Raw genomic sequence first — 20951 nt, 5'->3', positions numbered from 1 at the left:
TGCCACTGCACTCCAGCCTAGGGGAAAAAAACAATAATACAGGTTGAAAGGCTGCTTTTAAACTGTTTTAACATGCCAGATTTTCTTTGTGAGTGAGGCTAGAATAGGCGGATAGGAGGTCTAATGGAACATTTGAAAACATGTTGCAGTTATAATAATTGTTAACTATCATCAGGAGGTGGGAACACAGCACTAAATCCTTATGATGAAAAAGTGGTTAGCTCCAGTGAACTATTGAAGGGGAGGGGCAGGGACATTCTCATAGAATTTTAGAATACTGTTTGCCATTCCTAACTACGTAAATTATTTCTTTGACAAAGTATAAAGCAGTTAAATAAATCAACAGAAACCGTGCTACTTTATTAAAATACTGAGTTTTATTTCACATGTATATTTTTGTCTCCCCACCATTTCCATGTCTGACCACCGCTACTACTATGTCCTATCATAACATTCCATACATACTTAAAACCAAGCAAAGGGTGGAGTTCCATCTTTAAAAACTAAACAGGCATTTTGGACAACACATTCTTGGCAATGGAACCTGGACAACATTTATCAAACACGGTAGGGAAAGTTCTCACTCTGCATTATAAAAAGGACAGCCAGATAGCAACTGTTACAGAAATGAAATAAGACGGAAAATTTTTAACAAATTGTTTAAACTATTTTCTTAAAGAGACTTCCTCCACTGCCAGAGATCTTGAATAGCCTGGAAAAAAAAAGAAATGTGGTTAAGGAACCACAACACTTCATAGACATCAATAAATTAAATGTCTCTTTGCATAGTTCAACATCTATTTTTCATTCTACCACCAAATAGGTTAACTCTAGATAAAGAAATGACTCCAAGAAAATGTATACTCAGATGTAATTTAATTCCTAACACTTTAATCAGTCATAAAAATAATGTGAACAATATACTAATATTTAATAGTTTATTTACTTAAGGAAATAAAGACCAGAGACCCATTTGGCCAATGTTACTTCCAACTTCATCTCCCCTGAGATCAGCTTTAGAGTTGGCCAGATTTAGCAAATAAAGTTACATAAACACCAGAAACGTATTCTGAATTGCCTGTGCATGTGTGCCTGTGCATATGTACATTTAGAAAAAACTATCTGCTGAAGCTAGGCATGGTGGCTCACGCCTGTAATCCCTACACTTTGGGAGACTGAGGTGGGCAGATCACTTCAGCTTAGGAATTCGAGACCAACCTTGGCAACATGGTGAAACCCTGTCTACTAAAAATGCAAAAATTAGCTGGGCATGGTGGTGTGCAACTATAGGAGGCCCAGCTACTCAGGAGGCTGAGGAGGGAGGGTTGCCTGAGCCCAAGAGGCGGAGGTTGCAGTGAGCCAAGATCACATTACAGATGGGTGACCAAAGCAAACACAAAAACAAAAAACAGCTGGCCAGACATGGTGGCTCATGCTTGTAATCCCAGCACTTCAGGAGGCCGAGGTGGTAGATCACCTGAAGTCAGGAGTTCAAGACCAGCCTGGCCAACATGGCAAGGTGGTTCTGAAGAAAAATCCAGAAGTTCACCAACAACTAGAAAATGAGATGACAGGATTCTCTCAGCTGTCACTGTTTCACAGCCAATGGGTTCTCAGGTACAAGATAACTGAATGCCAATATTAAATACCATAGAAATCTTTTTTTGTTGAGATGGACTCTGACTCTGCCACCCAGGCTGGAGTGCAGTGGCGCTCACTGCAACCTCTGCCTCCCAGGTTCAAGCGATCCTCCTGCCTCAGCCTCTTGAGTAGGTGGGATTACAGGTACATGCCACCATGCCCAGCTAAATTTATTATTTTTAGTAGAGACGCAGTTTTGCCATGTTGCCTCCCAAAGTGCTGGGATTATAAGCATGAACTACCACGCCCAGCCAAAGATCTTCTTATCATCAGGTTCAAACAAATACACATTGTCATTGCTTGCATCTTGCATCTCTATGTCCAAGATGGGAAGCATTTAGTTTTGATAATCTCTAATAGTAATTCAAGTTATTAAACATTTACTATTTATTGCAGAAATTTCATTCTGACACGAGAACACTTTCAATTCTAGAGCAAGATAATACTTCTGGGTAGGCTGGGCAAAGTGGCTCATGCCTGTAATCCTAGCACTTTGGGAGGCCAAGATGGGAGGACTGCTTGAGGCCAGGAGTTCAAGATCAACCTGGGCAAAAATACTTTTAAAAAGAGAATACTTCTGGTAGAAGTGCTGGTTCAGTAATTTAATAGCTACAAGCCTTTGTAAACTACAGAAGATCACTGCAACTTAATCATGAAATTATCACTTTCCTTGGCTGTACTTGAAGAAATGCATCTCTTATGCTTAGTTGTTAGTACATATTGGTTATTTATGTCTGACTTTCCACTATTTTCAATATTAAATAACTTGTTGCATAATGCTTCAAAATAACCTGTTGCATAAAGTTTCAAAATAACTTATGCTCAATCAATGTTTAGTATTCCAAATAAACTCCCAAAACTCACACTTTAAACTTTGGGATTCAAATGTAGAGAAAAAACAGAACAGCAACCAAAAGACTGAATCTGATTATCTTAAAGCCCATAACTGCAACTTTAGCAAAGCTAAACTCAAAATTAACCATATCACGGTTTTACAAACCCAAAAACTAAAAATTAAGGTGCAATTAAATAACTGACCTGCTAAATATTACGGCAGAAAAAAAAAGCTAATTGCCAAATTTTCTGAAAAAAGCCGACTACAGGAAACCTAAAAACCATTAAAAGTAGCCATCGGTTCTCTACACGATACCTAACGTCCCTATTTAACCACTTTTACATTTTCTTTACACTTATAAGTCAACTATAAATAAGAGCAAAAATAAATGCATAAACTGTACGTTGACTAAGACTTTCACATGTACTAATTGTAAAATCTAACAGCTAAACTCAAGCTTAAATATCTAGTAGTAGCCACAATTTAGTGTCTTGCTTCCAGGTTTCATGTTAGGATGATTTTGGCAAAATATATTTCCCATAAGATCTATGAAAAAAAAAATGGTCTCTACCAACTCCCAAAAAAGCAAAGACCAGACTGCCCCAAGCAGCCAAATGGAGCAACAAGGAAAACCACAGCAATTTCCTTAGCCAACATAGTACCAAAAACGTAAAACTGAATTCAATAACCAAGAAATACTTTGCCAACTATAGGGAATCTGGGAAAAATATACTAAAGTTACCGTCTCAGACTGCCAACTGTATTCTTCATGTATTTCATTAAATACATGAGTTTTCAGATTATTTCATTAAATGAATTATCTGTGGTTAGGAACTTTTTAAAAAGAGCCAACACTTAAAAAGGGTAAAGGCAGAATTATAATAAATCACGAAAAACTTGGACTTCATCATGTCCCCAGAAAATTCAGTTACCTCTTGGTCAGTCATCCGGAAGCAATTCTTCACATAATTGATGAACTTGGCTTCCACTTTGGGAAGAGAACCACCCTATTGAGACAAAAGCATTATTACAGGTAAGTAGAGAAATACACTGAGAGAGATACCTTTAGAAAATTCCTCAATAATCTGCAATGCTACTACATAGAGCAGTTTACTCCTTTTCCCTTCAACTTTCCAAGAACACTCAATGTCTTTTTCAGGGCCAGAAAGCCCTATTGGGCAGCATGGCTAGTATCTCTATTCAAACAGATTTGCCAAAGGGTCAAATCTTCCCAGACAACCTCTCTAGGAACATAAAATATAAGCTACACTTGAGATTCTACAGACAAACATGACATGGCAACTCAGTTGCTTATCTGTATTATCTAACAAGCCGGTTTTATCACCCAGAACCAAACACAACCTATAACACCCCTTTGGAGAACCATGTCAAGTGACCCAAACTGTTATTTAAAAAAACAAACAAAACCCCACAAAACACTTGTTGATCACAAACCAGTTCATAACAATGATCTGGTCATCAGTTAAAGATATATGAAGTTGAATGGGGAAAAAATTACAGTAATTACATTTCACTAATCACTCTTACCATTTCCTTCAAATTATGGATATAGGCAAGAAACTACAATAGGGGGAGAAATTACAGTAATTACACTTCACTAATCACTCTTACCATTTCCTTCAATTTCCTTCAAATTATGGATATAGGCAAGAAACTACAACAGTGTTGGTGATACCTGTAACTTTTTGTCACCAAAATTTCAAAACATTACTATTGCAAATATCTTGAAATGTTTATTTATCACTACTTTGGAATTACCTTAAAGCACTGAATATATGTTTTTATTAAATTTAATACCTTTCCCTTTAAGTATCTTTTATGCATTTTTAGAAGACTGAAAAGGTTTTCAAACTTGGCAGAATCAAGTATAGCGTTAAGAAACTTAACTGCCTCCAATAACCTAGTAAAATAAACCTCAATTTCCATTTCAAAATTATTGTCACATACATTCTTAATTGATTCATTCAAATATTTATTGAGCAGCTAAGGAGATACAAAGGCAATTTAAAACATTGTCAGAGGTGAGGCAAATGCACAAGTAATAGAAAGCAAAGGGCAAGGTTCACTGAATCACAGCAGTCAGAAGAAAGTGCTTTAGGGAACCAAGAGTGAGATTGTTTCCAGCCTGAAGAGGCATGGGTGGCAAATCAGAAAAGGGGATTGAGATTAAAATAGAAGACTTCAGTCTGGATTGTTGATGACACTCAGTATGGACTATATTTGTCTCTCCTTTTCCTTTCTCCCCATCTTTGGGCTTAATTTACATGTAGTGCCCAGGGCTGTTCAATGCGCCTGCAATTAAACCAAGGAGATAGGACCATATTAAAATGGAAGGGAGGGGAATCTAAAATATGTCATTTTAGCATTGTATCCAAGGGACAAAACTCTGATAAGCAGGCAGGCTAAAGGGTTTCCAGTGTGATTAAAACAAGAAATATGTTCCAGTTCTAAAATTTTTTTTCCAGTGGACTTATCACTGTACAAGGAAATCTACTGAAGCCAAAGAAAAATCTATAGAGCACAGGAAAAACATGGGGAAATGAGTTGGCAATTTTTCCTTACCACCCCACATTTGTTCTCAATAATTGCGGTCTAAAAATATTATTCATTGAATTAAAGCTTCTCTCAAATATGCTTCCAAGGCATTTAAACCATTTATTCCATATCCTACTCAAATCCCCCAGTCAAGCAGACAAGAGACCTAATCGTCTTCCCACATTTCCATTATTTAAGACAAAAGGAAACTAGATTTAAGCCTATTAGTCATTCACAAAATCTAGCTATTACTACACATATTAACTGGTGACAACTTGGTGTAAAGGGCAAAAAGAAATGTCTCAATCTGCTGAAAATTACTTCTGACTAGGGTCAATCATGAATATTTAACTATAATACCAAGCAACAGCCCGCGTCTACTTTTCCAGCTGTTTGCAATTTTAATGAAGTCTCATACGCCCTCTGTTGGTTCTCTAGCATATCTTACAACCAGAAAAGGTCAAGAGTTCTCACTGATCTATTTTAACATGGAAGGTCAGATGTTATCTTGTAACCAGTGCACTACGTTCCTTTTATCATGAAAAATAAGGCATATTTAATTTTGCATATGCAAATCACCATAGACACGATTATAAATGTTTTATAATTCATTTTATAAAAAATTCACACCACGAACAGGGCAAGTATATTAAACCAAAACAAAAAAAAAACAAGAAACATTCAAGTCTACGCAAACCAGACACATGCGATTTGAGGGGGGAGACAAAGTTTTTTTTAAGATAACTTTACTCACTTTTTCTATACTTGCTTGCATTTTTGCTTTAATGTCTTCTACAGAACTAGGTCCTTTTGGTGTTTTAGGAGTTTTTTCCTGTTTTTTGAAGGATTCTTGTCCCTGAAAAAGAAATGAACTTCCAAAAGGTCATAAGAATAAATACAACTCCCAATTTAAAACCCATTCTGTCTGGATTTCCTCAAATAGTCTTACAAACTCCCTTATAAAGCTAATTATACAACTGGAATTATCAATAAATTCACATCATACAATTTTGTTCTTAAAAATCTTTCTTCTAAGGAAGGAATAAGATTAGCTAGGCATGGTGGTGCATGCCTGTAATCCCAGCTACTCAGGAGGCTAAGGCAGGAGGATTGCTTGAGCCCAGCAGCTGGAGGCTGTACAGTGGTATGATCATACCACTGTACTCCCAACTAGGCAAGAGTAGGACATCCATCTCTTTAAAAAACAAAAAAGGAGTAACTTGGGAGTTCGCTTTTTTATGCACAATACTAAGTTCAAAAAATGAAATCAGAAGATCCCTAAGAACAAAGGAAGAAAGTCATTGTAGTCTGATGCCTGGGGCCCACCCCAGACCAATTTCATGACAATCTCCTTAAGTAGAGCACAAGTATTGGGTTCTTTTAAAGTTTTTCTCCTTTAAATTCCATTTTCTGCAGGAAGGGGGTAAGGCCAGAAAGGAGACCATCACACCCTGTCTGGCCCTAAATATTCTACTTCAATCTAATATGCAGCCAAGGTTGAGAATCTCTACTCTATGTAGGCATACTTTTCAACAAAGATTCCTTACAGGAAACAACTATTGACTTCACAATCATAAAAAATTCAGGCCAGTCGTGGTGGCTCACGCCTATAATCTCAGCACTCTGGGAGGCCCAGGAGGGCGGATCACCTGCAGTCAGGAGTTCGAGACTAGACTGGCCAACTTATATAGTGAAACCCCACCTCTACTCAAAAATACAAAAATAAGCTGGGCCTGGTGGCATGCACGTGTAGTCCTAGCTACTTGAGAAGCTGAGGGAGGAGAATCACTTGAACCCGGGAAGTGAAGGTTGCAGCAAGCCGAGATCACGCAACTCTAACCCAGACTCAGTGACAAAGCAAGTGTCCGTCTCTCTCAAAAAAAAGTCTATTGGCTTCCCCCTGCCACTGGAACCCCAGCAGCACCTTACATTTAGTATGTTTGTCTGTGTGTACCTACAACACACAACAAGCTGATTTTTTTTTTTTTGGAGGCGGAGTCTGACTCTTTCGCCCAAGCTGGAGTGCAGTGGTGCAATCTCACTGCAACCTCCACCTCCTGAGCAGGTGGAATTACAGGAACATTATCACCATGCCTGGCTAATTTTTGTGTTTTTAGTAAGGATGGGGTTTCACGATGTTGGCCAGGCTAGTCTCAAACTCCCGACCTCAGGTGATCCCACCGACCTTAGCCTCCCTCCCAAAGTGCTGGGATTACAGGAGTGAGCCACTGCGCCCAGCTGCAGCAAGCTGATTTAAACTTTAAAACAGCAATTACAGGGGTTCTAAAAGGCCTATGAAATTTCAGACACACTAGATTCTTCCACAGTAGAATCTTTTTTCCCCAACTATATCAATGAGACCCATACGTAAATGTAGCCACTTACTTTTGATCTTGGTGTTGATGATGGTTTTGAGTCTTTTCCATTCTGATTTGACTTTTGTGCATTTTTGGCTGGAGTATCTCGTATAGACTGCAATTAGAAATTTATCTTAATCACTGTCCCCGACCCCAACAACAGTGCAAACAAAACTGTCCAAGCCATGTAAGAAAAGCAGCAACCACACAGGCTGGACGCAGTGGCTCACGCCTGTAATCCCAGGACTTTGGGAGGCCGAGGCAGGTGGATCATGAGGTCAGGAGTTCGAGACCTGCCTGGCCAACATGATGAAACTCCATCTCTACTAAAAATGCAAAAATTAGCTCGGTGTGGTGACCTGAGTCTGTAATTCCAGCTACTCAGGAGGCTGAGGCAGGAGAATCGCTTCAACCCGGGAGGCAGAGGTTGCAGTGAGCCGAGATCACGCCACTGTACTCCAGTCTGGGTGACACAGACTCCGTCTCAAAAAAAAAGAAAAAGGAAAAAAAAAGAAAAGAAAAAGCAACAACTACTTGAACAAAAGGTTACACAAGACTAACAAATTGGGTGGAGGGCTACATGGATAAAGAAAACAGACCATTCCCCACTATAAGTTTTCTGTAGTCCTCCTCGGGACTAATTTTCAGTATGAGATGATCTCCCACACCAGCTTCCCTTAACTACAAAACAAGCAAATAACACTAAAAAATTACCATTTCTATTGTTAGTTTAACAACCTTGTAGCATTGTATCTACTCACTTTCTTCACTGGTGCTTTTTCTTCAGCTTCCTCATCATCAAAATCATCATCATCATCACTACAAATGAAACGTCAAGACATTAAGCACTTTCAAAATTTGGGAGTAGACACAGGAATTGAAAGCAGGACCTTGACGTGATTATTTGTCCACCCGTGTTAATCGAAGCATTCACTGTTCACAACAGCCAAGAGATGAAAGCAACCCAACTGTTAAATGGCTGAATAATGAAAATGTATACGCACACACAATGAAAATCCTCTTGCATGCTACATGACTGAACCTTGAACAAAGTAAAATAAGCCAGCCACAAAAAACAAACACTGTATGATTCTATTCATTAAGTATCCAAAAGTAGTCAAACTCAAAAGAAATGAAGGTATAATTGTGATCACTAGGGGCTGGGAAACAAAGCTGCTCAATAAGTAGTTTTGCATGAATATACACTATACCAATGTATAATACATGTATATTTAAGTAATGTATAAACTGTACACTCAAATAGAGTGAATTTGTGTTAAAAAAAAAAATTAAAGACCTAAATAGAAACATTCCATGTTCAGATATTGCCAAGATGGCAACACTCCCCAAATATACACGTTAAATACAATCCTTAGAAGACTCCCCAAGCTGGTTTCTCTGTAGAAATAGATCCTAAAATTTATATACAAACCCAAGAGTCGGCAGTGTCTCACACCTATAATCCTAACACTTTGGGAGGCTGAGGTGGGAGGATCTCATTTGAGTTCAAGACCAGCCTAGGCAACATGAGAACTCGCTCTACAAAAAAAAATTTTAATTAGCAGACGTGGTTGTGTGTGCCTGTAGTCCCAGCTACTTGAAAAGCTAAGGCAGAAGGATCTACTTGAGGCAGTAACTGTAACTGTGTAATTCTGCCACTGCGCTCCAGCCTGGGTGACAGAGCAAGACCCTATCTCAAAAAACAAAAACAAAAAAAGACACTTAAGGGACCCAAAGAGGCCAAATGCAATCTTGAAAGGAACAAAGCTAGAGAACTCACATTTGATTTCAAAAAATCAGCTATAAGACCCACGAAGGGGTAAAGGCACCATGGTTCATGCTTGTAATCCCAATACTTTTTAGGAGGCAGAGGCAGCTGGATCACCTGAGGTCAGGAGTTTTGAGACCAGCCTGGCCAACAGGGAGAAACCCAGTCTCTACTAAAAATACAAAAATTAACCAGGAGTGGTGGCGGGCACCTGTAATCCCAGCTACTCAGGAAGCTGAAGCAGGAGAACCCAGGAGGCGGAGGTTGCAGTAAGCCAAGGCAACCAGCCTTGTGCTTCCAGCCTGGGCAAGAGTGAGACCCATTTAAAAAAAAAAAAAACTACAAAGGAACAGTGTTGTAACTGTTCTTACCTGTTAAGGATAGACACATACATCAACAAACAGACCAGAAATAAAACCGTGTATTTATAGTAAGTGGTTTTTTTTTTTTTTTGAGATGGAATCTCGCTGTCACCAGGCTGGAGTACAGTGGCGCAATCTGCGATCACTGCAACCTCTGCCCCCCAGGTTCAAGTGAATTCTCCAGCCTCAGCCTCCTGAGTAGGTGGTACTACAGGCACATGCTACCATGGCCAGCTAAAATTTGTATTTTTAGTAGAGACAGGGTTTCACCATATTGGCCAAGATAGTCTCTATCTCCTGGTCGTGATCCACCTGCCTGGGACTCTCAAAGTGCCGGGATTACAGGCGTGAGCCACCGTACCGAGCCTTAAGTGACTTTTAAAGGTTGCCAAGATCATTCAATGGGGAAAAAATAGTTTTTGAACAAATCATTTGGGGAAACTGCTCATCTATATCCAAAGTCTATATTTGGACCCCTCCATTCACAACATACACAGACATTTACTCAAAACGGAACAAAACGCTAAATATAACTACAGGACAAAACTCAGAATTAAGGGGGTAAATTTTCACAACTTCGAATTTAGCAATGATTTCTTAGGATTGACACCAAAGGCACAAGCAACAAAAGAAATCAGACATCATAAAAATTAAAAACCTGGTCAAAGGCCACCATCATGAAAGTTAAATGACAATTCACAGAATGGTGGAAAATAATCTGCAAATCATACGTCTGATAAGGTACTTGTTTGCAGAATATATAAAGAATTCTTACTTGCAGTGGCTCAACGCCTGTAATCCCAGCACTTGTGGGAGGCCGAGGCAGGCCTGAAGTCAGGAGTTCAAGACCAGCCTGGCCAACATGGTGAAACCCAGTCTCTATTAAAAATACAGAAAATTAGCCGGGCATGGAAGGAGTCGGGATGCCTGTAATCCTTGGGAGAAGCAGGGGAAATGCTTGAACAAGGGAGGAGGAGGTTGCAGTGAGCGAGAGCCAAGATCACATCATTGCACTCAAGCCTGGGCAACAGAAAGAGACTTGTCTAAAAAAAAGAATTCTTGCCAGGGCACAGTGGCTCACAGCTGTAATCCCAGCAGTTTGGGAGGCAGAGGGAGGTGGATCTGAAAACAGGCATTTAAGGACAGCCTGGCCAACATGGCGAAACCCCTTCTCTTACTAAAAATACAAAAATCATAGGAAAAAAAAATTCTTACAGCTCAGTGATGACAAAGAGAAGTAACTGGATTTTTTAAATGGGTAAAGACATTTCTCCAAAGATATATAGCCAATGAATACATGAAAAGACGCTCTAGTAAAGACTAATAATAGTCTACAGGGAAATGCAATCAAACCCACAACCAGCACTTCATACGACCAGGATTAGAGAGTCAGATAATGGCAAGTGAGGGTGTAGTGAAATCAGAAGCCCCATACACTGCTAGTGGAAATACAATGGGTCAGCCACTCTGCTTTAGGTGTACACCCAAAAAAAAATGACATATCCACAAGCGTTCATAGCAGTCAACAAGTAGAAGCAACCCAAATGCTCACCAACTGATGCATAACCAAATAACATACCCATACAATGTATTCAACCATAAAAATAAACGGAGTACTGATAATGCTTTCACATGGATGAAACTTGAAAACACTGTGCTAGGAAAACAGTCACAGAAGTCCATTCATGCAAAATACGAGGGACAGGAAACCTACAAAGTTCACTTGTGGCTGACTACAGCTGAGGCACACTAAAACCACTGAACTGTACACTACGAAACACTACTTTTTTCTTTTTTGAGTTTTACTCTTGTTGCCCAATCTGGAGTGCAATGGTGTGATCTCGGCTCACTGCAACCTCCGCCTCCCCGGTTCAAGCAATTCTCCTGCCTCACCCTCGGTAGTAGCTGGGATTGCAGGCAACGACCATCACACCCAGCTATCTTTTGTATGTTAGTAGTGACGGGGTTTCACCATATTGGCCAGGCTGGTCTTTAACTCCTGACCTCAGGTGATCCGTCCCCGCCTCGACCTCCTAAAGTGCTGGGATTACAGGTATGAACTGTACACGTTAAATAGGTAAATAATGGAAGGGAGTAATCAAATCGAGTCATTGGAGGGCAAGTCAGGCAGAAGTCTATATCAGTAAATACTAAGTGGTTCACGTTTAATTCAAAAAAACTGAACATACTGGTCTCTAAATCCCAATACGGCAACTTCATGTAAGAAACACCTATGTTTCTAATTTCCGTATTTAGAAAAAGTATCATAACTTTAAAAAGCTGCCACGAATATAGCCCTTCAAGTGCTTTTTAACAGTGATTTTGTCGTTACAAGTTTCTGGCACTAGAACCCAATCCCTGCAGGTACCTCCCCTGTGCCAGAAACAAGATGAGAATGCTTTTCTTAAACGTTTTTCTTATTCATTAAAACAAGTCTACTAAACTACTATCAAAACAGCTATCAAAACTACTATCAAAACAGCTTTATTGGCAGGGCGTGGTGGCTCACACCTGTCATCTCAGCACTCTAGGAGGCTGGGGTGGGCAGATCACCTGAGGTCAGGAGTTCAAGACTAGCCTGACCAACATGGTGAAACACCATCTCTACTAAAAATACAAAAAATTAGTTTGGCCACACTGGCATACGCCTGTAATGCCAGCTACTTGGGAGGCTGAGGCAGGAGAATCACTTGAGCCCAGGAGGCAGAAGTTACATTCCAGCCTGGCCAACAATGCACTTCAGGTGGGGCGACAGAGATTGTCTCGAAAAAAATCCAGCTTTACTTATTAAGAAATTCCACAAATTAAAAAAGACATTTAAGGGTCACATAGTATCAAGATATTACATACACTTACATATAGGATACATCAGCACTATGCACATTATATAACTTTTCTTGCTTAAATCAAGAGTCAACTAAGCCCACACTATATATACCCTTTCCATCCTCAAAACGGGAACACTGATTTCCCCTTTTATCTGTGTTCAAAGGGTTAGATTTCTAAGTAACTATAACAAACCTTCTTGCACCTCTTTGCATTTTCATTGCCATCTAGCTATATGCTGGGCCCTTGCCATCTCACCACTTAGGTTTCTATTAAGACTTGTTTCCCTCAAAGCATCCTTTACCACTATGCCTAGACCTTAGTACGCTTTCTTCAACTTATATGAAAACTTGCAGCGGGGAATGGTGGCTCACGCCTGTAATCCCAGCACTTTGGGAGGCCCAGGCAGGCAGATCACCTGAGGTCAGGAGTCCGAGACCAGATTAGCCAACATGGTGAAACCCCATCTCTACTAAAAACACAAAAACTAGGCGGGCATGGTGGCAGGCACCTGTAATCCCAGCTACTCGGGAGGCTGAGGCAGGAGAATTGCTTGAACCCAGGTGGTGAAGGTTGCAGTAAGCAGATATCACGCCATTGCACTCCAGCCTGGGAGACAAGAGCAAGACTTAAAAAAAAAAGGGGGGGGGGGGGTACTGATTTGGACCCTGATTATTATCTACACACTTCTCATTCCTATCAACACCAAGACAAAGAAAAATTATTACATTGTGGTTATATCATGAATTTACATCCATTTTTTTGAGATGGGAGTCTCCCTCTGTTGCCCAGGATGGAATGCAGTGGCATGTTCTTGGCTTGCTGCAACCTCCACCTTCCAGGTTCAAGCAATTCTCCTGACTCAGGCTCCCAAGTAACTGGGACCAACAGGCAGGCACCACCACACCCAGCTGATTTTTGTATTTTTAGTAGATGCTGGGTTTCACCATGTTGGCCAGGCTGGTCTTGAAGTCCTGAGCTCAAGTGATCCACCCACCTCAGCCTCCCAAAGTGCTGGGATTACAGGCATGAGCCACCACGCCTAGCCTAACTATACCCATTTTTAAAAAAGGAAATCTTCCAAAACCCCAACAGGATCAAGACCACCATCAGGTCCTACTCCAAAGCCTTTCTGGATGTGATTGCTTGTCCCCGAGCCTTGGTGAATGCTATTAAATACTTATTTTATAAACTTGTGCAAAGGTAACTCAAAATCGGACTAAACCAATCCAAATCATATCATCTCTATTCTCATTTGTGTTTTTAGCCTGTTTCCCATTCCTCTCTTGGGATGTATTTCAATTCTTACTAATGAGAAATATTCTTAAAAGTGATTAACAAACTGGGTTTGGTTATGCACCTGCTTCGTAGGCTAAGACGGGAGGACAGCTTGTGCCCAGGAATTCAACTCCAGTCTGAGCAGCATGGTAAAACACCATCTCAAGAAAAAGTGGCCGTGCGCAGTGGCTCATGTCTGTAATCCCAGCACTTTGGGAGGATGAGGTGACCGGATTACCTGAGGTCAGGAGTTTGAGACTAGCCTGGCCAACATGGCAAAACTCCGTCTTCTATGAAAAATATAAAAATCTGACTGGGTGGACTGGCTCACGTCTGCAATCCCAGCACTTTGTGAGGCCGAGGCAGGGAGATCATGAGGTCAGGAGTTCAAGACCAGCCTGACCAACATACTGAAACCCTGTCTCTACTAAATACAAAAATTAGCAGGGCATGGTGGCCCGCCTGTAGTCCCAGCTACTCGGGAGGCTAAGGCAGCACAATCGCTTGAACTCAGGAGGCAGAGGTTGCGGTGAGCCGAGATGGCGCCACTGCACTCCAGCCTGGGCAACAGTAGGGAGACTTCATCTAAAAAAAAAAAAAAAAAAAAAAAAAAAAAAAGAAGAAAAACAGTGACAAATACTGCCTTAAGTTTGACTTCATTTATGGAAGTCTGACATGCAAGTACTTTGAGTTTTTATTTTTCTTTTGAGATTGGGTCTTGCTGTGTTGACCAGGCTGGCCTCAAACTCCTGGCCTTAAGAGATCCTCCCATCTCGGCTGGGTATTGGGATTACAGGCATGAACCACTGAACCTGGTCAAATTTGAATTTTTAAGCTTTCAGCTCTTTCAGCCTTTTTCCTGTTTCCTGCCTTCATCATCAATGCTCAAAGATTTTGAAGAACCACCAGTTTAAAACTCCCAATTTGATCATTCATGCATGTTCTCTATTAGAGTGCATGTTCTTATATTTTATTTAATGTGTTTTCAATAAATGCATATGGACCAATCTCAGAACTGAAGGACAAAGCTGAGAGCCAAGTATTTAATGTATTACTGATACTGGCACACATAAGACCAATTATAAACAGTACTTTATACCAGTGTGTGTGTGTAACTGTTTATACCAACAGTTTGATCTAGTTTAATATAAACATATCAAATCTTGTTTCCAATCATATTTTAAATCCCAAGAAAAATCTTAATATCCCTTTTAGGATCTTATTTTCGTCCGTTAAGTATCTACATAAAACCACAAGCCAAAATCCTTTTGGGGAATAACAAACCTTCAATAACAATTTGTAAAATGAATACACAGCTATTAGTCAGATTTTCTTTCAACCCAATCTAATTAACTTCACCATAATACATACCAGGCTTGACGGGTATAACATCCACTAAATCTTTAAAACAAAGGGACATAATCAAACTTCGCAAATGCTATAGTCTACCCTTCTGAAGAGTCACAAGTCACAGCACTGTAAAGGCTCATGACCCAATATCCTTTCAATTCAGCTCATTTAACTTAAACTGACAACAGATGACCACTTGCCCTTTTATTATAAACTATTACACAGGATGGCTTTTTGTAAATGACCTTTATAAAATCCTCATGCATATAACGATGTCAAATTCCTTTTTTTGTTAAGATTTCAGAAGTGCATCAAGTTTCTAAGATCATACTTACTCTTCATCATCATCATCTTCATCATCATCATCATCATCTTCATCAGCAGCAAGTTTTACTTTTTTCTTTTAAAAGAAAAGGTACATACTCATGAACAAGAGCTGTTCTATCACCAAACTAAAATCTGTAATACAAAACCTATAATAAAATTGCCATCTCTACCTGTGGAACCTTGCTACCACCTCCAGGGGCAGACCGCTTTCCAGATATACTTAAGAGTTTCACGTCCTCCTCCTCTTCATCTTCTGACTCTGCATCTTCCTCCACAGCTAAAACACAATTTATTAGACATTATAAAACTCAAGCAGCAAAGAAATCAGAAAAAAAAGAACACTGATAGCATACAGTAAATATTCTAAAAACTGAGATTTCTATTTAAAAAAAAAAAAAAGCAAATGGGAAAAGGAACTTTTTAACAAAGGTATTTTGAGGCCTAACGTTCACTGCCAGGTTTTAAATGCCAGAAGCCTGGGCAGGGTGGCTCATGCCTGTAATCTCACTTTGGCGAGGCCAAGGCGGACCACTTGAAGCCAAGAGACCAATCTGGGCAACACAGTGAGATCCCATCTGCACATATACAAAAAAAATTAGCCAGGCGTGGTGGAGTGTGCCTGCAGTTCTAGCTACTCCAGAGGCTGATGTGAACCCAGTAGTTCGAGGCTGTAACAAGCTATGATCACTGCACTCCAGCCTCATTAGAATGAGACTGTCTTTATTAAAAAAAAAAAAAAAATTTAGGCCAGGCACAGTGGCTGATGCATGTAGTACTAGCACTTTGAGAGGCCAGGGCGTGCAGAACACTTTAAGGCCAGGAGTTGAAGATCAGGCTGGCCAACATCACAAAACCCCTTCTCTACTAAAACTATAAAACACAACTAGGCTTGGTGGCACACGCCTGTGGTCCCAGCTACTGGGGAGGCTGAGACAGAAGGATCGCTTGAATCCCAGAGTGAGAGGTTCCAGTGAGCCAAGATCGTGCCACTGTACTCTACCCTGGGTGACAGAGCAAGATTTTGTCCCCCCGCCCCCAAAATTAATTTGTCCTCTCCAATTATAAATTTCTAGACTCACACTGGAATCTATTTTAAAGACAGCAGTACTATACCCATGCTTTAAGTCCAAACTGGGAACCAAGCAACTGCATTAAAGAGAATAAACTAAGTAGTATAATATATAAAAATAACATACCTACTAAGTGCTGTCCACTAATATGCACTGGCCCTGAACCACACTTCAACCTTAAGACCACTGGTGGTGTTATTTCAAAGCCCCCAAGGGAAACCTAGAAGGAAGAAATTTTTAATCACTAAACATATGAAGAAAATGTACAATAAACATTACAAGCAAACACATAAGCCAAATCAACAAACCCGTGAACCTGTTTTTCCACCTCTGATAAACTAGCAGCAGAAACCCCCATGTTCAAGAGCTGACCATTGAACTCCAGTGACAGAAGACAACCACTTTCTATCCCCTTGGCACAACGAAATGACACCAAACCTACCTTAAAACAGAATTAAACCTTGACAACATCCAAAGTATGTAAGTGCCCTTACCGTTGGCTGTACAGACATTTTCAAAGTTGCCAGTGTTACTTTAATTGGACTGCCTTCGTAATTCATTGCCTCTGCTTCAACAATGTGCAATTCATCCTTTGCACCAGCCCCTAAACTGACCTGTGAACAAAAAAAAATACTACTTCAACTTTGAGTTCCACCTATTTTACAGCCCCCCCACCACTAAATGTTATATGCAGCCATGCGTCACTTAACCACAGGGCTAAGTTCTGAGAAATGTGTTGTTAGACAATTTCATCTTTGTACAATCATAAGAATGTGCTTATACTAACAAACCTAGATGGTATATAGCCTACTACACGCACCTAGGCTACAAACCTGTACAGTATGTTACTGTACTGAATACTGTAAGCAACTGAAATACAATAGTAAGTATTTGTGCATCTAAGCATAGGAAAGGGCCGGGCGTGGTGGCTCATGCCTATAATCCCAGCACTTAGGGAGGCTGAGGCGGGCAGATCATGAGGTCAGGAGTTTGAGACCAGCCTGGACGACATGGTAAAATTCCATCTCTACTAAAAATACAAAAATTAGCCAGGCATGGTGGCACATGCCTGTAATCCCAGCTACTTGGGAGGCTGAGGCAGGAAATCACTTGAACACGGAAATCAAGAGGTTGCACTGAGCTAAGATTATGCCACTGCACTCCAGCCTGGGTGATAGAGGAAAACTGTCTCCAAAGGAAAAACAAAAACAAAAACAAAAACAGGAAAGGTACATTAAAAATAGGGCATAATAATCTTATGTGACCACCGTTGTATGATCCATCTGTTGACCCAACAGTTGCAATGAGGCACACGACTATGATTTTTTTAAAAAACAAGTATAAACCTCTCACTGTTACCTTGGAAAACAAATCTGTGCAATGTTATCCTCAGGTTTTGTGATCTTGGCAAATCAATTTCTCATATTCAGAAAATTTAAGAAATGCATAAATATGCATACACAGAATATAGATCACCTAACTTATTTATTGAGCAACTTCTAAGTTGAGACAAGAGCTAGTCTCTGGTAGACATGTAAGATTATCGATGCCTTTTACAAGGGCTTTATAATCCAACTGAAGAAAATAAGGCAAGTTTAACAATGTGACTGGATTTTACATGGTTACCAAATGAGTATAGATGCCAAGTTCTTCATCAAAGATGTACAGACAGTGAGGTACACACAATACCCAGGTGTAAGAAATAGTATTTTACAAGCAGTCAGCAAAGGAAAAGTCTCAAGCCACATGAAAAGAAACTAAAAGGCTGAAATCAAGTAGGGTTAAGTAGTTTATTTTGAAAGTTTAAGTACCGTTCTTAAAGATAACTGGTGCTCATTTTCATCATTATCCACCTTAAAGTGATAATCTTTGTCGGCCTTTAGTTCACAACCTGTAAATGAAGAAAAAAGCAACTCTAACAAGGAGAAAAATAACACTGAAACTTAAGTGTGGGTAACCAAAAAGGTCAGGTCTAACTTTTGAACTAGTTTTTCACAATTTTAGCTACCAGAAGGCAAAGCAGAATGATCAATTCCTAGATTCTTGAACAGAAACCTCTACAAACAAGTAACACCCATAGAAGACTACAATTCCATTTTCTCATCATACCATATTTCATCTCTAACTACGCTGATAGGCACTGTTATTCTGCATACAGAAACAAGCTCAACGGTTTAGTAAATCTGAACCTAAAACAATTACCTGAAACCAAATGTAATGTCCAATGTTAAGTTTCCCACTATTTAAAACAGCTGATTTACCCACCTAAATTCCCAAATGGAAAGTTCGAAATGAGAACGGTTACAAACACGAATAGCTTACTATTACAAAAGAAAAACGACAAAGGTAAAAGAACCAAAGCTTGCTACAGGGGTCAACACTCTAAAGCAACAGAAAGTGACATACGCCTGAAACTATACTCAGAAACTATGTTTAAGACAAGGAGGGTTGTTTCCAACAGTTATCAAAAAGTACTGATACAAACTTATCAAAATTCTGTTATCCAAAATAGCTAGGAATTAAAGCCTTAATGTTTTAAACACATGTGTCTGCTCCCACTCTATGTATGGGCAAAATTCTTTAAAATACTGTCAGAATAAAAATTTTAAATAATTCCATTTAACTACCATCTAACCGTTACCAATACATATACATGCTTAAATGTGAAGAGGTTTAATTAACAAATCTCAGCACGGATAATGAACAAGATAAAATTCACGGTAGGATTCGCACTTACTTCGAAGTCTGAATAGTACCAAGATTAGGCTTCTGCAATTAAACCTACTGACATTAAAAACGCAAGTGGGACTCTCCTTTTTGGGGCAGGGCTACAGCAAGTCGAGGGGGGGGTGGTCCCAAAATTCTGCGAATAGTTTTAGGTCTTGATCTGACTCAAACCGAACACTCTACGTGTTTCTTGTATTTAAATAAGCGGTTTGGTCAATGCCGCACAAATGGCGGCATGCGAGGACGTCCCCCTAAAACGAAGCCTCATTAATATTCACGAAGCAGCAGCTATGAGTCAAGGGTCTTGGTTTAGTTTTAGCCTCTTTGCCTATAAGTACAACCTTCGTTAAGTGAGTTTATCTCTGGGCACCAGTGCCCTCATCTGCCAAGTGGGGCTAGCTCCACCTACTGCAGTGAGACAGAAAAGGGGCTCAAAAAAAAAAAAAAAAAAGAGCTGCCATCACAGTAGATGCTGTAAGCACTGAACAAAGACCTCCAGAATCCTAGTGTTACCAGCCTCTTAACATTTCCCACTTCAACTGAGCCACAGCATCCCTTGATCTGGAGTAGCAACATGCTGGTGAGCCCCGGATGTAGCGCCCACACCCCCCTCCCTCCCCCAACCACGTGGCAACCACGTGCTCCCAGCGGTTGCGGCCTCCTCACGCCGCCCCGCGTCTCCCCTCCCCCAGTAACTGGCCGAAGCACGCGAGTGAAGTCTGGGTCCTGCAGCTCCAGACTCTGAGGTCAGAACAACGCCAGGCCGTGCATTTATCCTCTCCAACAAGCAGGCCCATGCTTCCCGGTAAACCCAGTCTCCGGGACCACCAACCCGGGGCCTGGGATCAGAAGCCTACGAACAAACTCCGTTAGAAAATTAAACCACGCCTGGGGCTCCGCGGCGTATAGCCGGCAACGGCCGAACTTCCAGGCGTCCAGTTCCGCTATACCTCAGGCCCTGGGCCTCGGACTGCTCACGCTCCAGGCGCTTCAGGCCGCTCGTGTCCTCCCCCTTCACGCCTCCGGCTCCCCGCGCGGCTCCAATCCCTCCAGGTCCAGGGCTCGGGCAGCTCTTCCCACCCGCTCAGGCCTCCAGCCGGTCTGGCGGTCTCCACCAGACCCTGCTGCAGCCGGATTCCCTCCCCTCACCCCCACCTTCACCGCCACCAGGCCCCGCTCGGCCTCGCTCCAGCTCCCCCCTGCAGTTACCGAAAAGATAGTTCTGGGGCCTCAGGGGGCTCATGTCCATGTCCATCGAATCTTCCATCAGGTGGCGGCACGCACTTAGGTGGGAGAGAAGGCGGACGGAGATACACGAACGCTGCTCCAAAGAACAGCCGCGCAGGACGGAATCACACCAGGGAAAGGACGCAGGCTCCCCGCGCTTATATATAGCCCCTGAAGATCTCGCGAGCACTTCTCAAGTCCCGCCTCCGCGCGCGTGCTCCGGAGCCTTCCCACCCCCGTACCGTAGCCCTCCTGCGCAAGCGCTCTTCAACCACACTCCTTTCTACCTCGCCCCCCACCTCCTTCCAGGTACTCCGCGGGCTCCCACCGAGCACGCGCACTCGTACACTGGCCCCACCCCTTCGCCACTGTCGCCTGTGCGCACGCGTGCTTTCCAGTCGTAACGCGCGCTCCCCACCTCCAACACTTCCACGTCCTCTCCCGCTCAAGCGCGCCGGCCTCCCGCCAAGAGTCTGCGTAGCCCACCCTGCAAAATGGCGTCGGCAGCTCTTAGCTGTGTTAGATATGGCGGGTTAGCTGGCTGGGAATGAGCCGGAGAGCACCTCGATTGACTTTCCCCATACCCTAGTGCTTTGCAAGCCTCCAAACAGGCGTAATCATTTCAGG

The 20951-nt window shown here is 41.4% G+C and overlaps 1 protein-coding gene across 2 annotated transcripts; it reads right to left on the bottom strand.

Moving 5' to 3' along the window:
* Positions 1–355: 355 nt before the first annotated feature.
* Positions 356–20661, bottom strand: NPM1 (nucleophosmin 1). Of its 2 annotated transcripts, XM_033180284.1 has the most exons (11): positions 20307–20661; positions 18182–18261; positions 16865–16984; positions 16497–16590; positions 15471–15577; positions 15309–15373; positions 8151–8208; positions 7418–7504; positions 5787–5888; positions 3409–3483; positions 356–712 (listed from the first exon to the last, which is right to left on the bottom strand). In XM_033180284.1, exons 1-11 carry the CDS (start codon positions 20362–20364, stop codon positions 674–676), a joined length of 885 nt encoding a protein of 294 aa, XP_033036175.1. In that variant the 5' UTR covers positions 20365–20661; the 3' UTR covers positions 356–673. The 2 variants fall into 2 exon arrangements, with proteins under 2 accessions (XP_033036175.1, XP_033036176.1); XM_033180285.1 differs by lacking the exons at positions 356–712; positions 3409–3483 and adding an exon at positions 4449–4789.
* Between the last annotated feature and the right edge of the window lie 290 nt (positions 20662–20951).

This window comes from Trachypithecus francoisi, unplaced genomic scaffold (assembly GCF_009764315.1).
Source record: "Trachypithecus francoisi isolate TF-2019V2 unplaced genomic scaffold, Tfra_2.0 Lachesis_group2, whole genome shotgun sequence".
In the NCBI taxonomy this organism is placed as follows: Eukaryota; Metazoa; Chordata; class Mammalia; order Primates; family Cercopithecidae; genus Trachypithecus; species Trachypithecus francoisi.
This window is presented reverse-complemented; position numbering and strand designations above follow the sequence as displayed.

Bases quoted from the DNA above. Each gene is read 5' to 3' on its own strand.
- NPM1 (XM_033180284.1), bottom strand. From the start codon at position 20,364: ATGGAAGATTCGATGGACATGGACATGAGCCCCCTGAGGCCCCAGAAC. The intron at 7,505-8,150 runs GTGAGTAGATAC...TTCTAATTGCAG, and splicing joins AAAAAGCACCAGTGAAGAAA to TCTATACGAGATACTCCAGC. The intron at 5,889-7,417 runs GTAAGTGGCTAC...TTTCTTTTTCAG, and splicing joins CATCAACACCAAGATCAAAA to GGACAAGAATCCTTCAAAAA.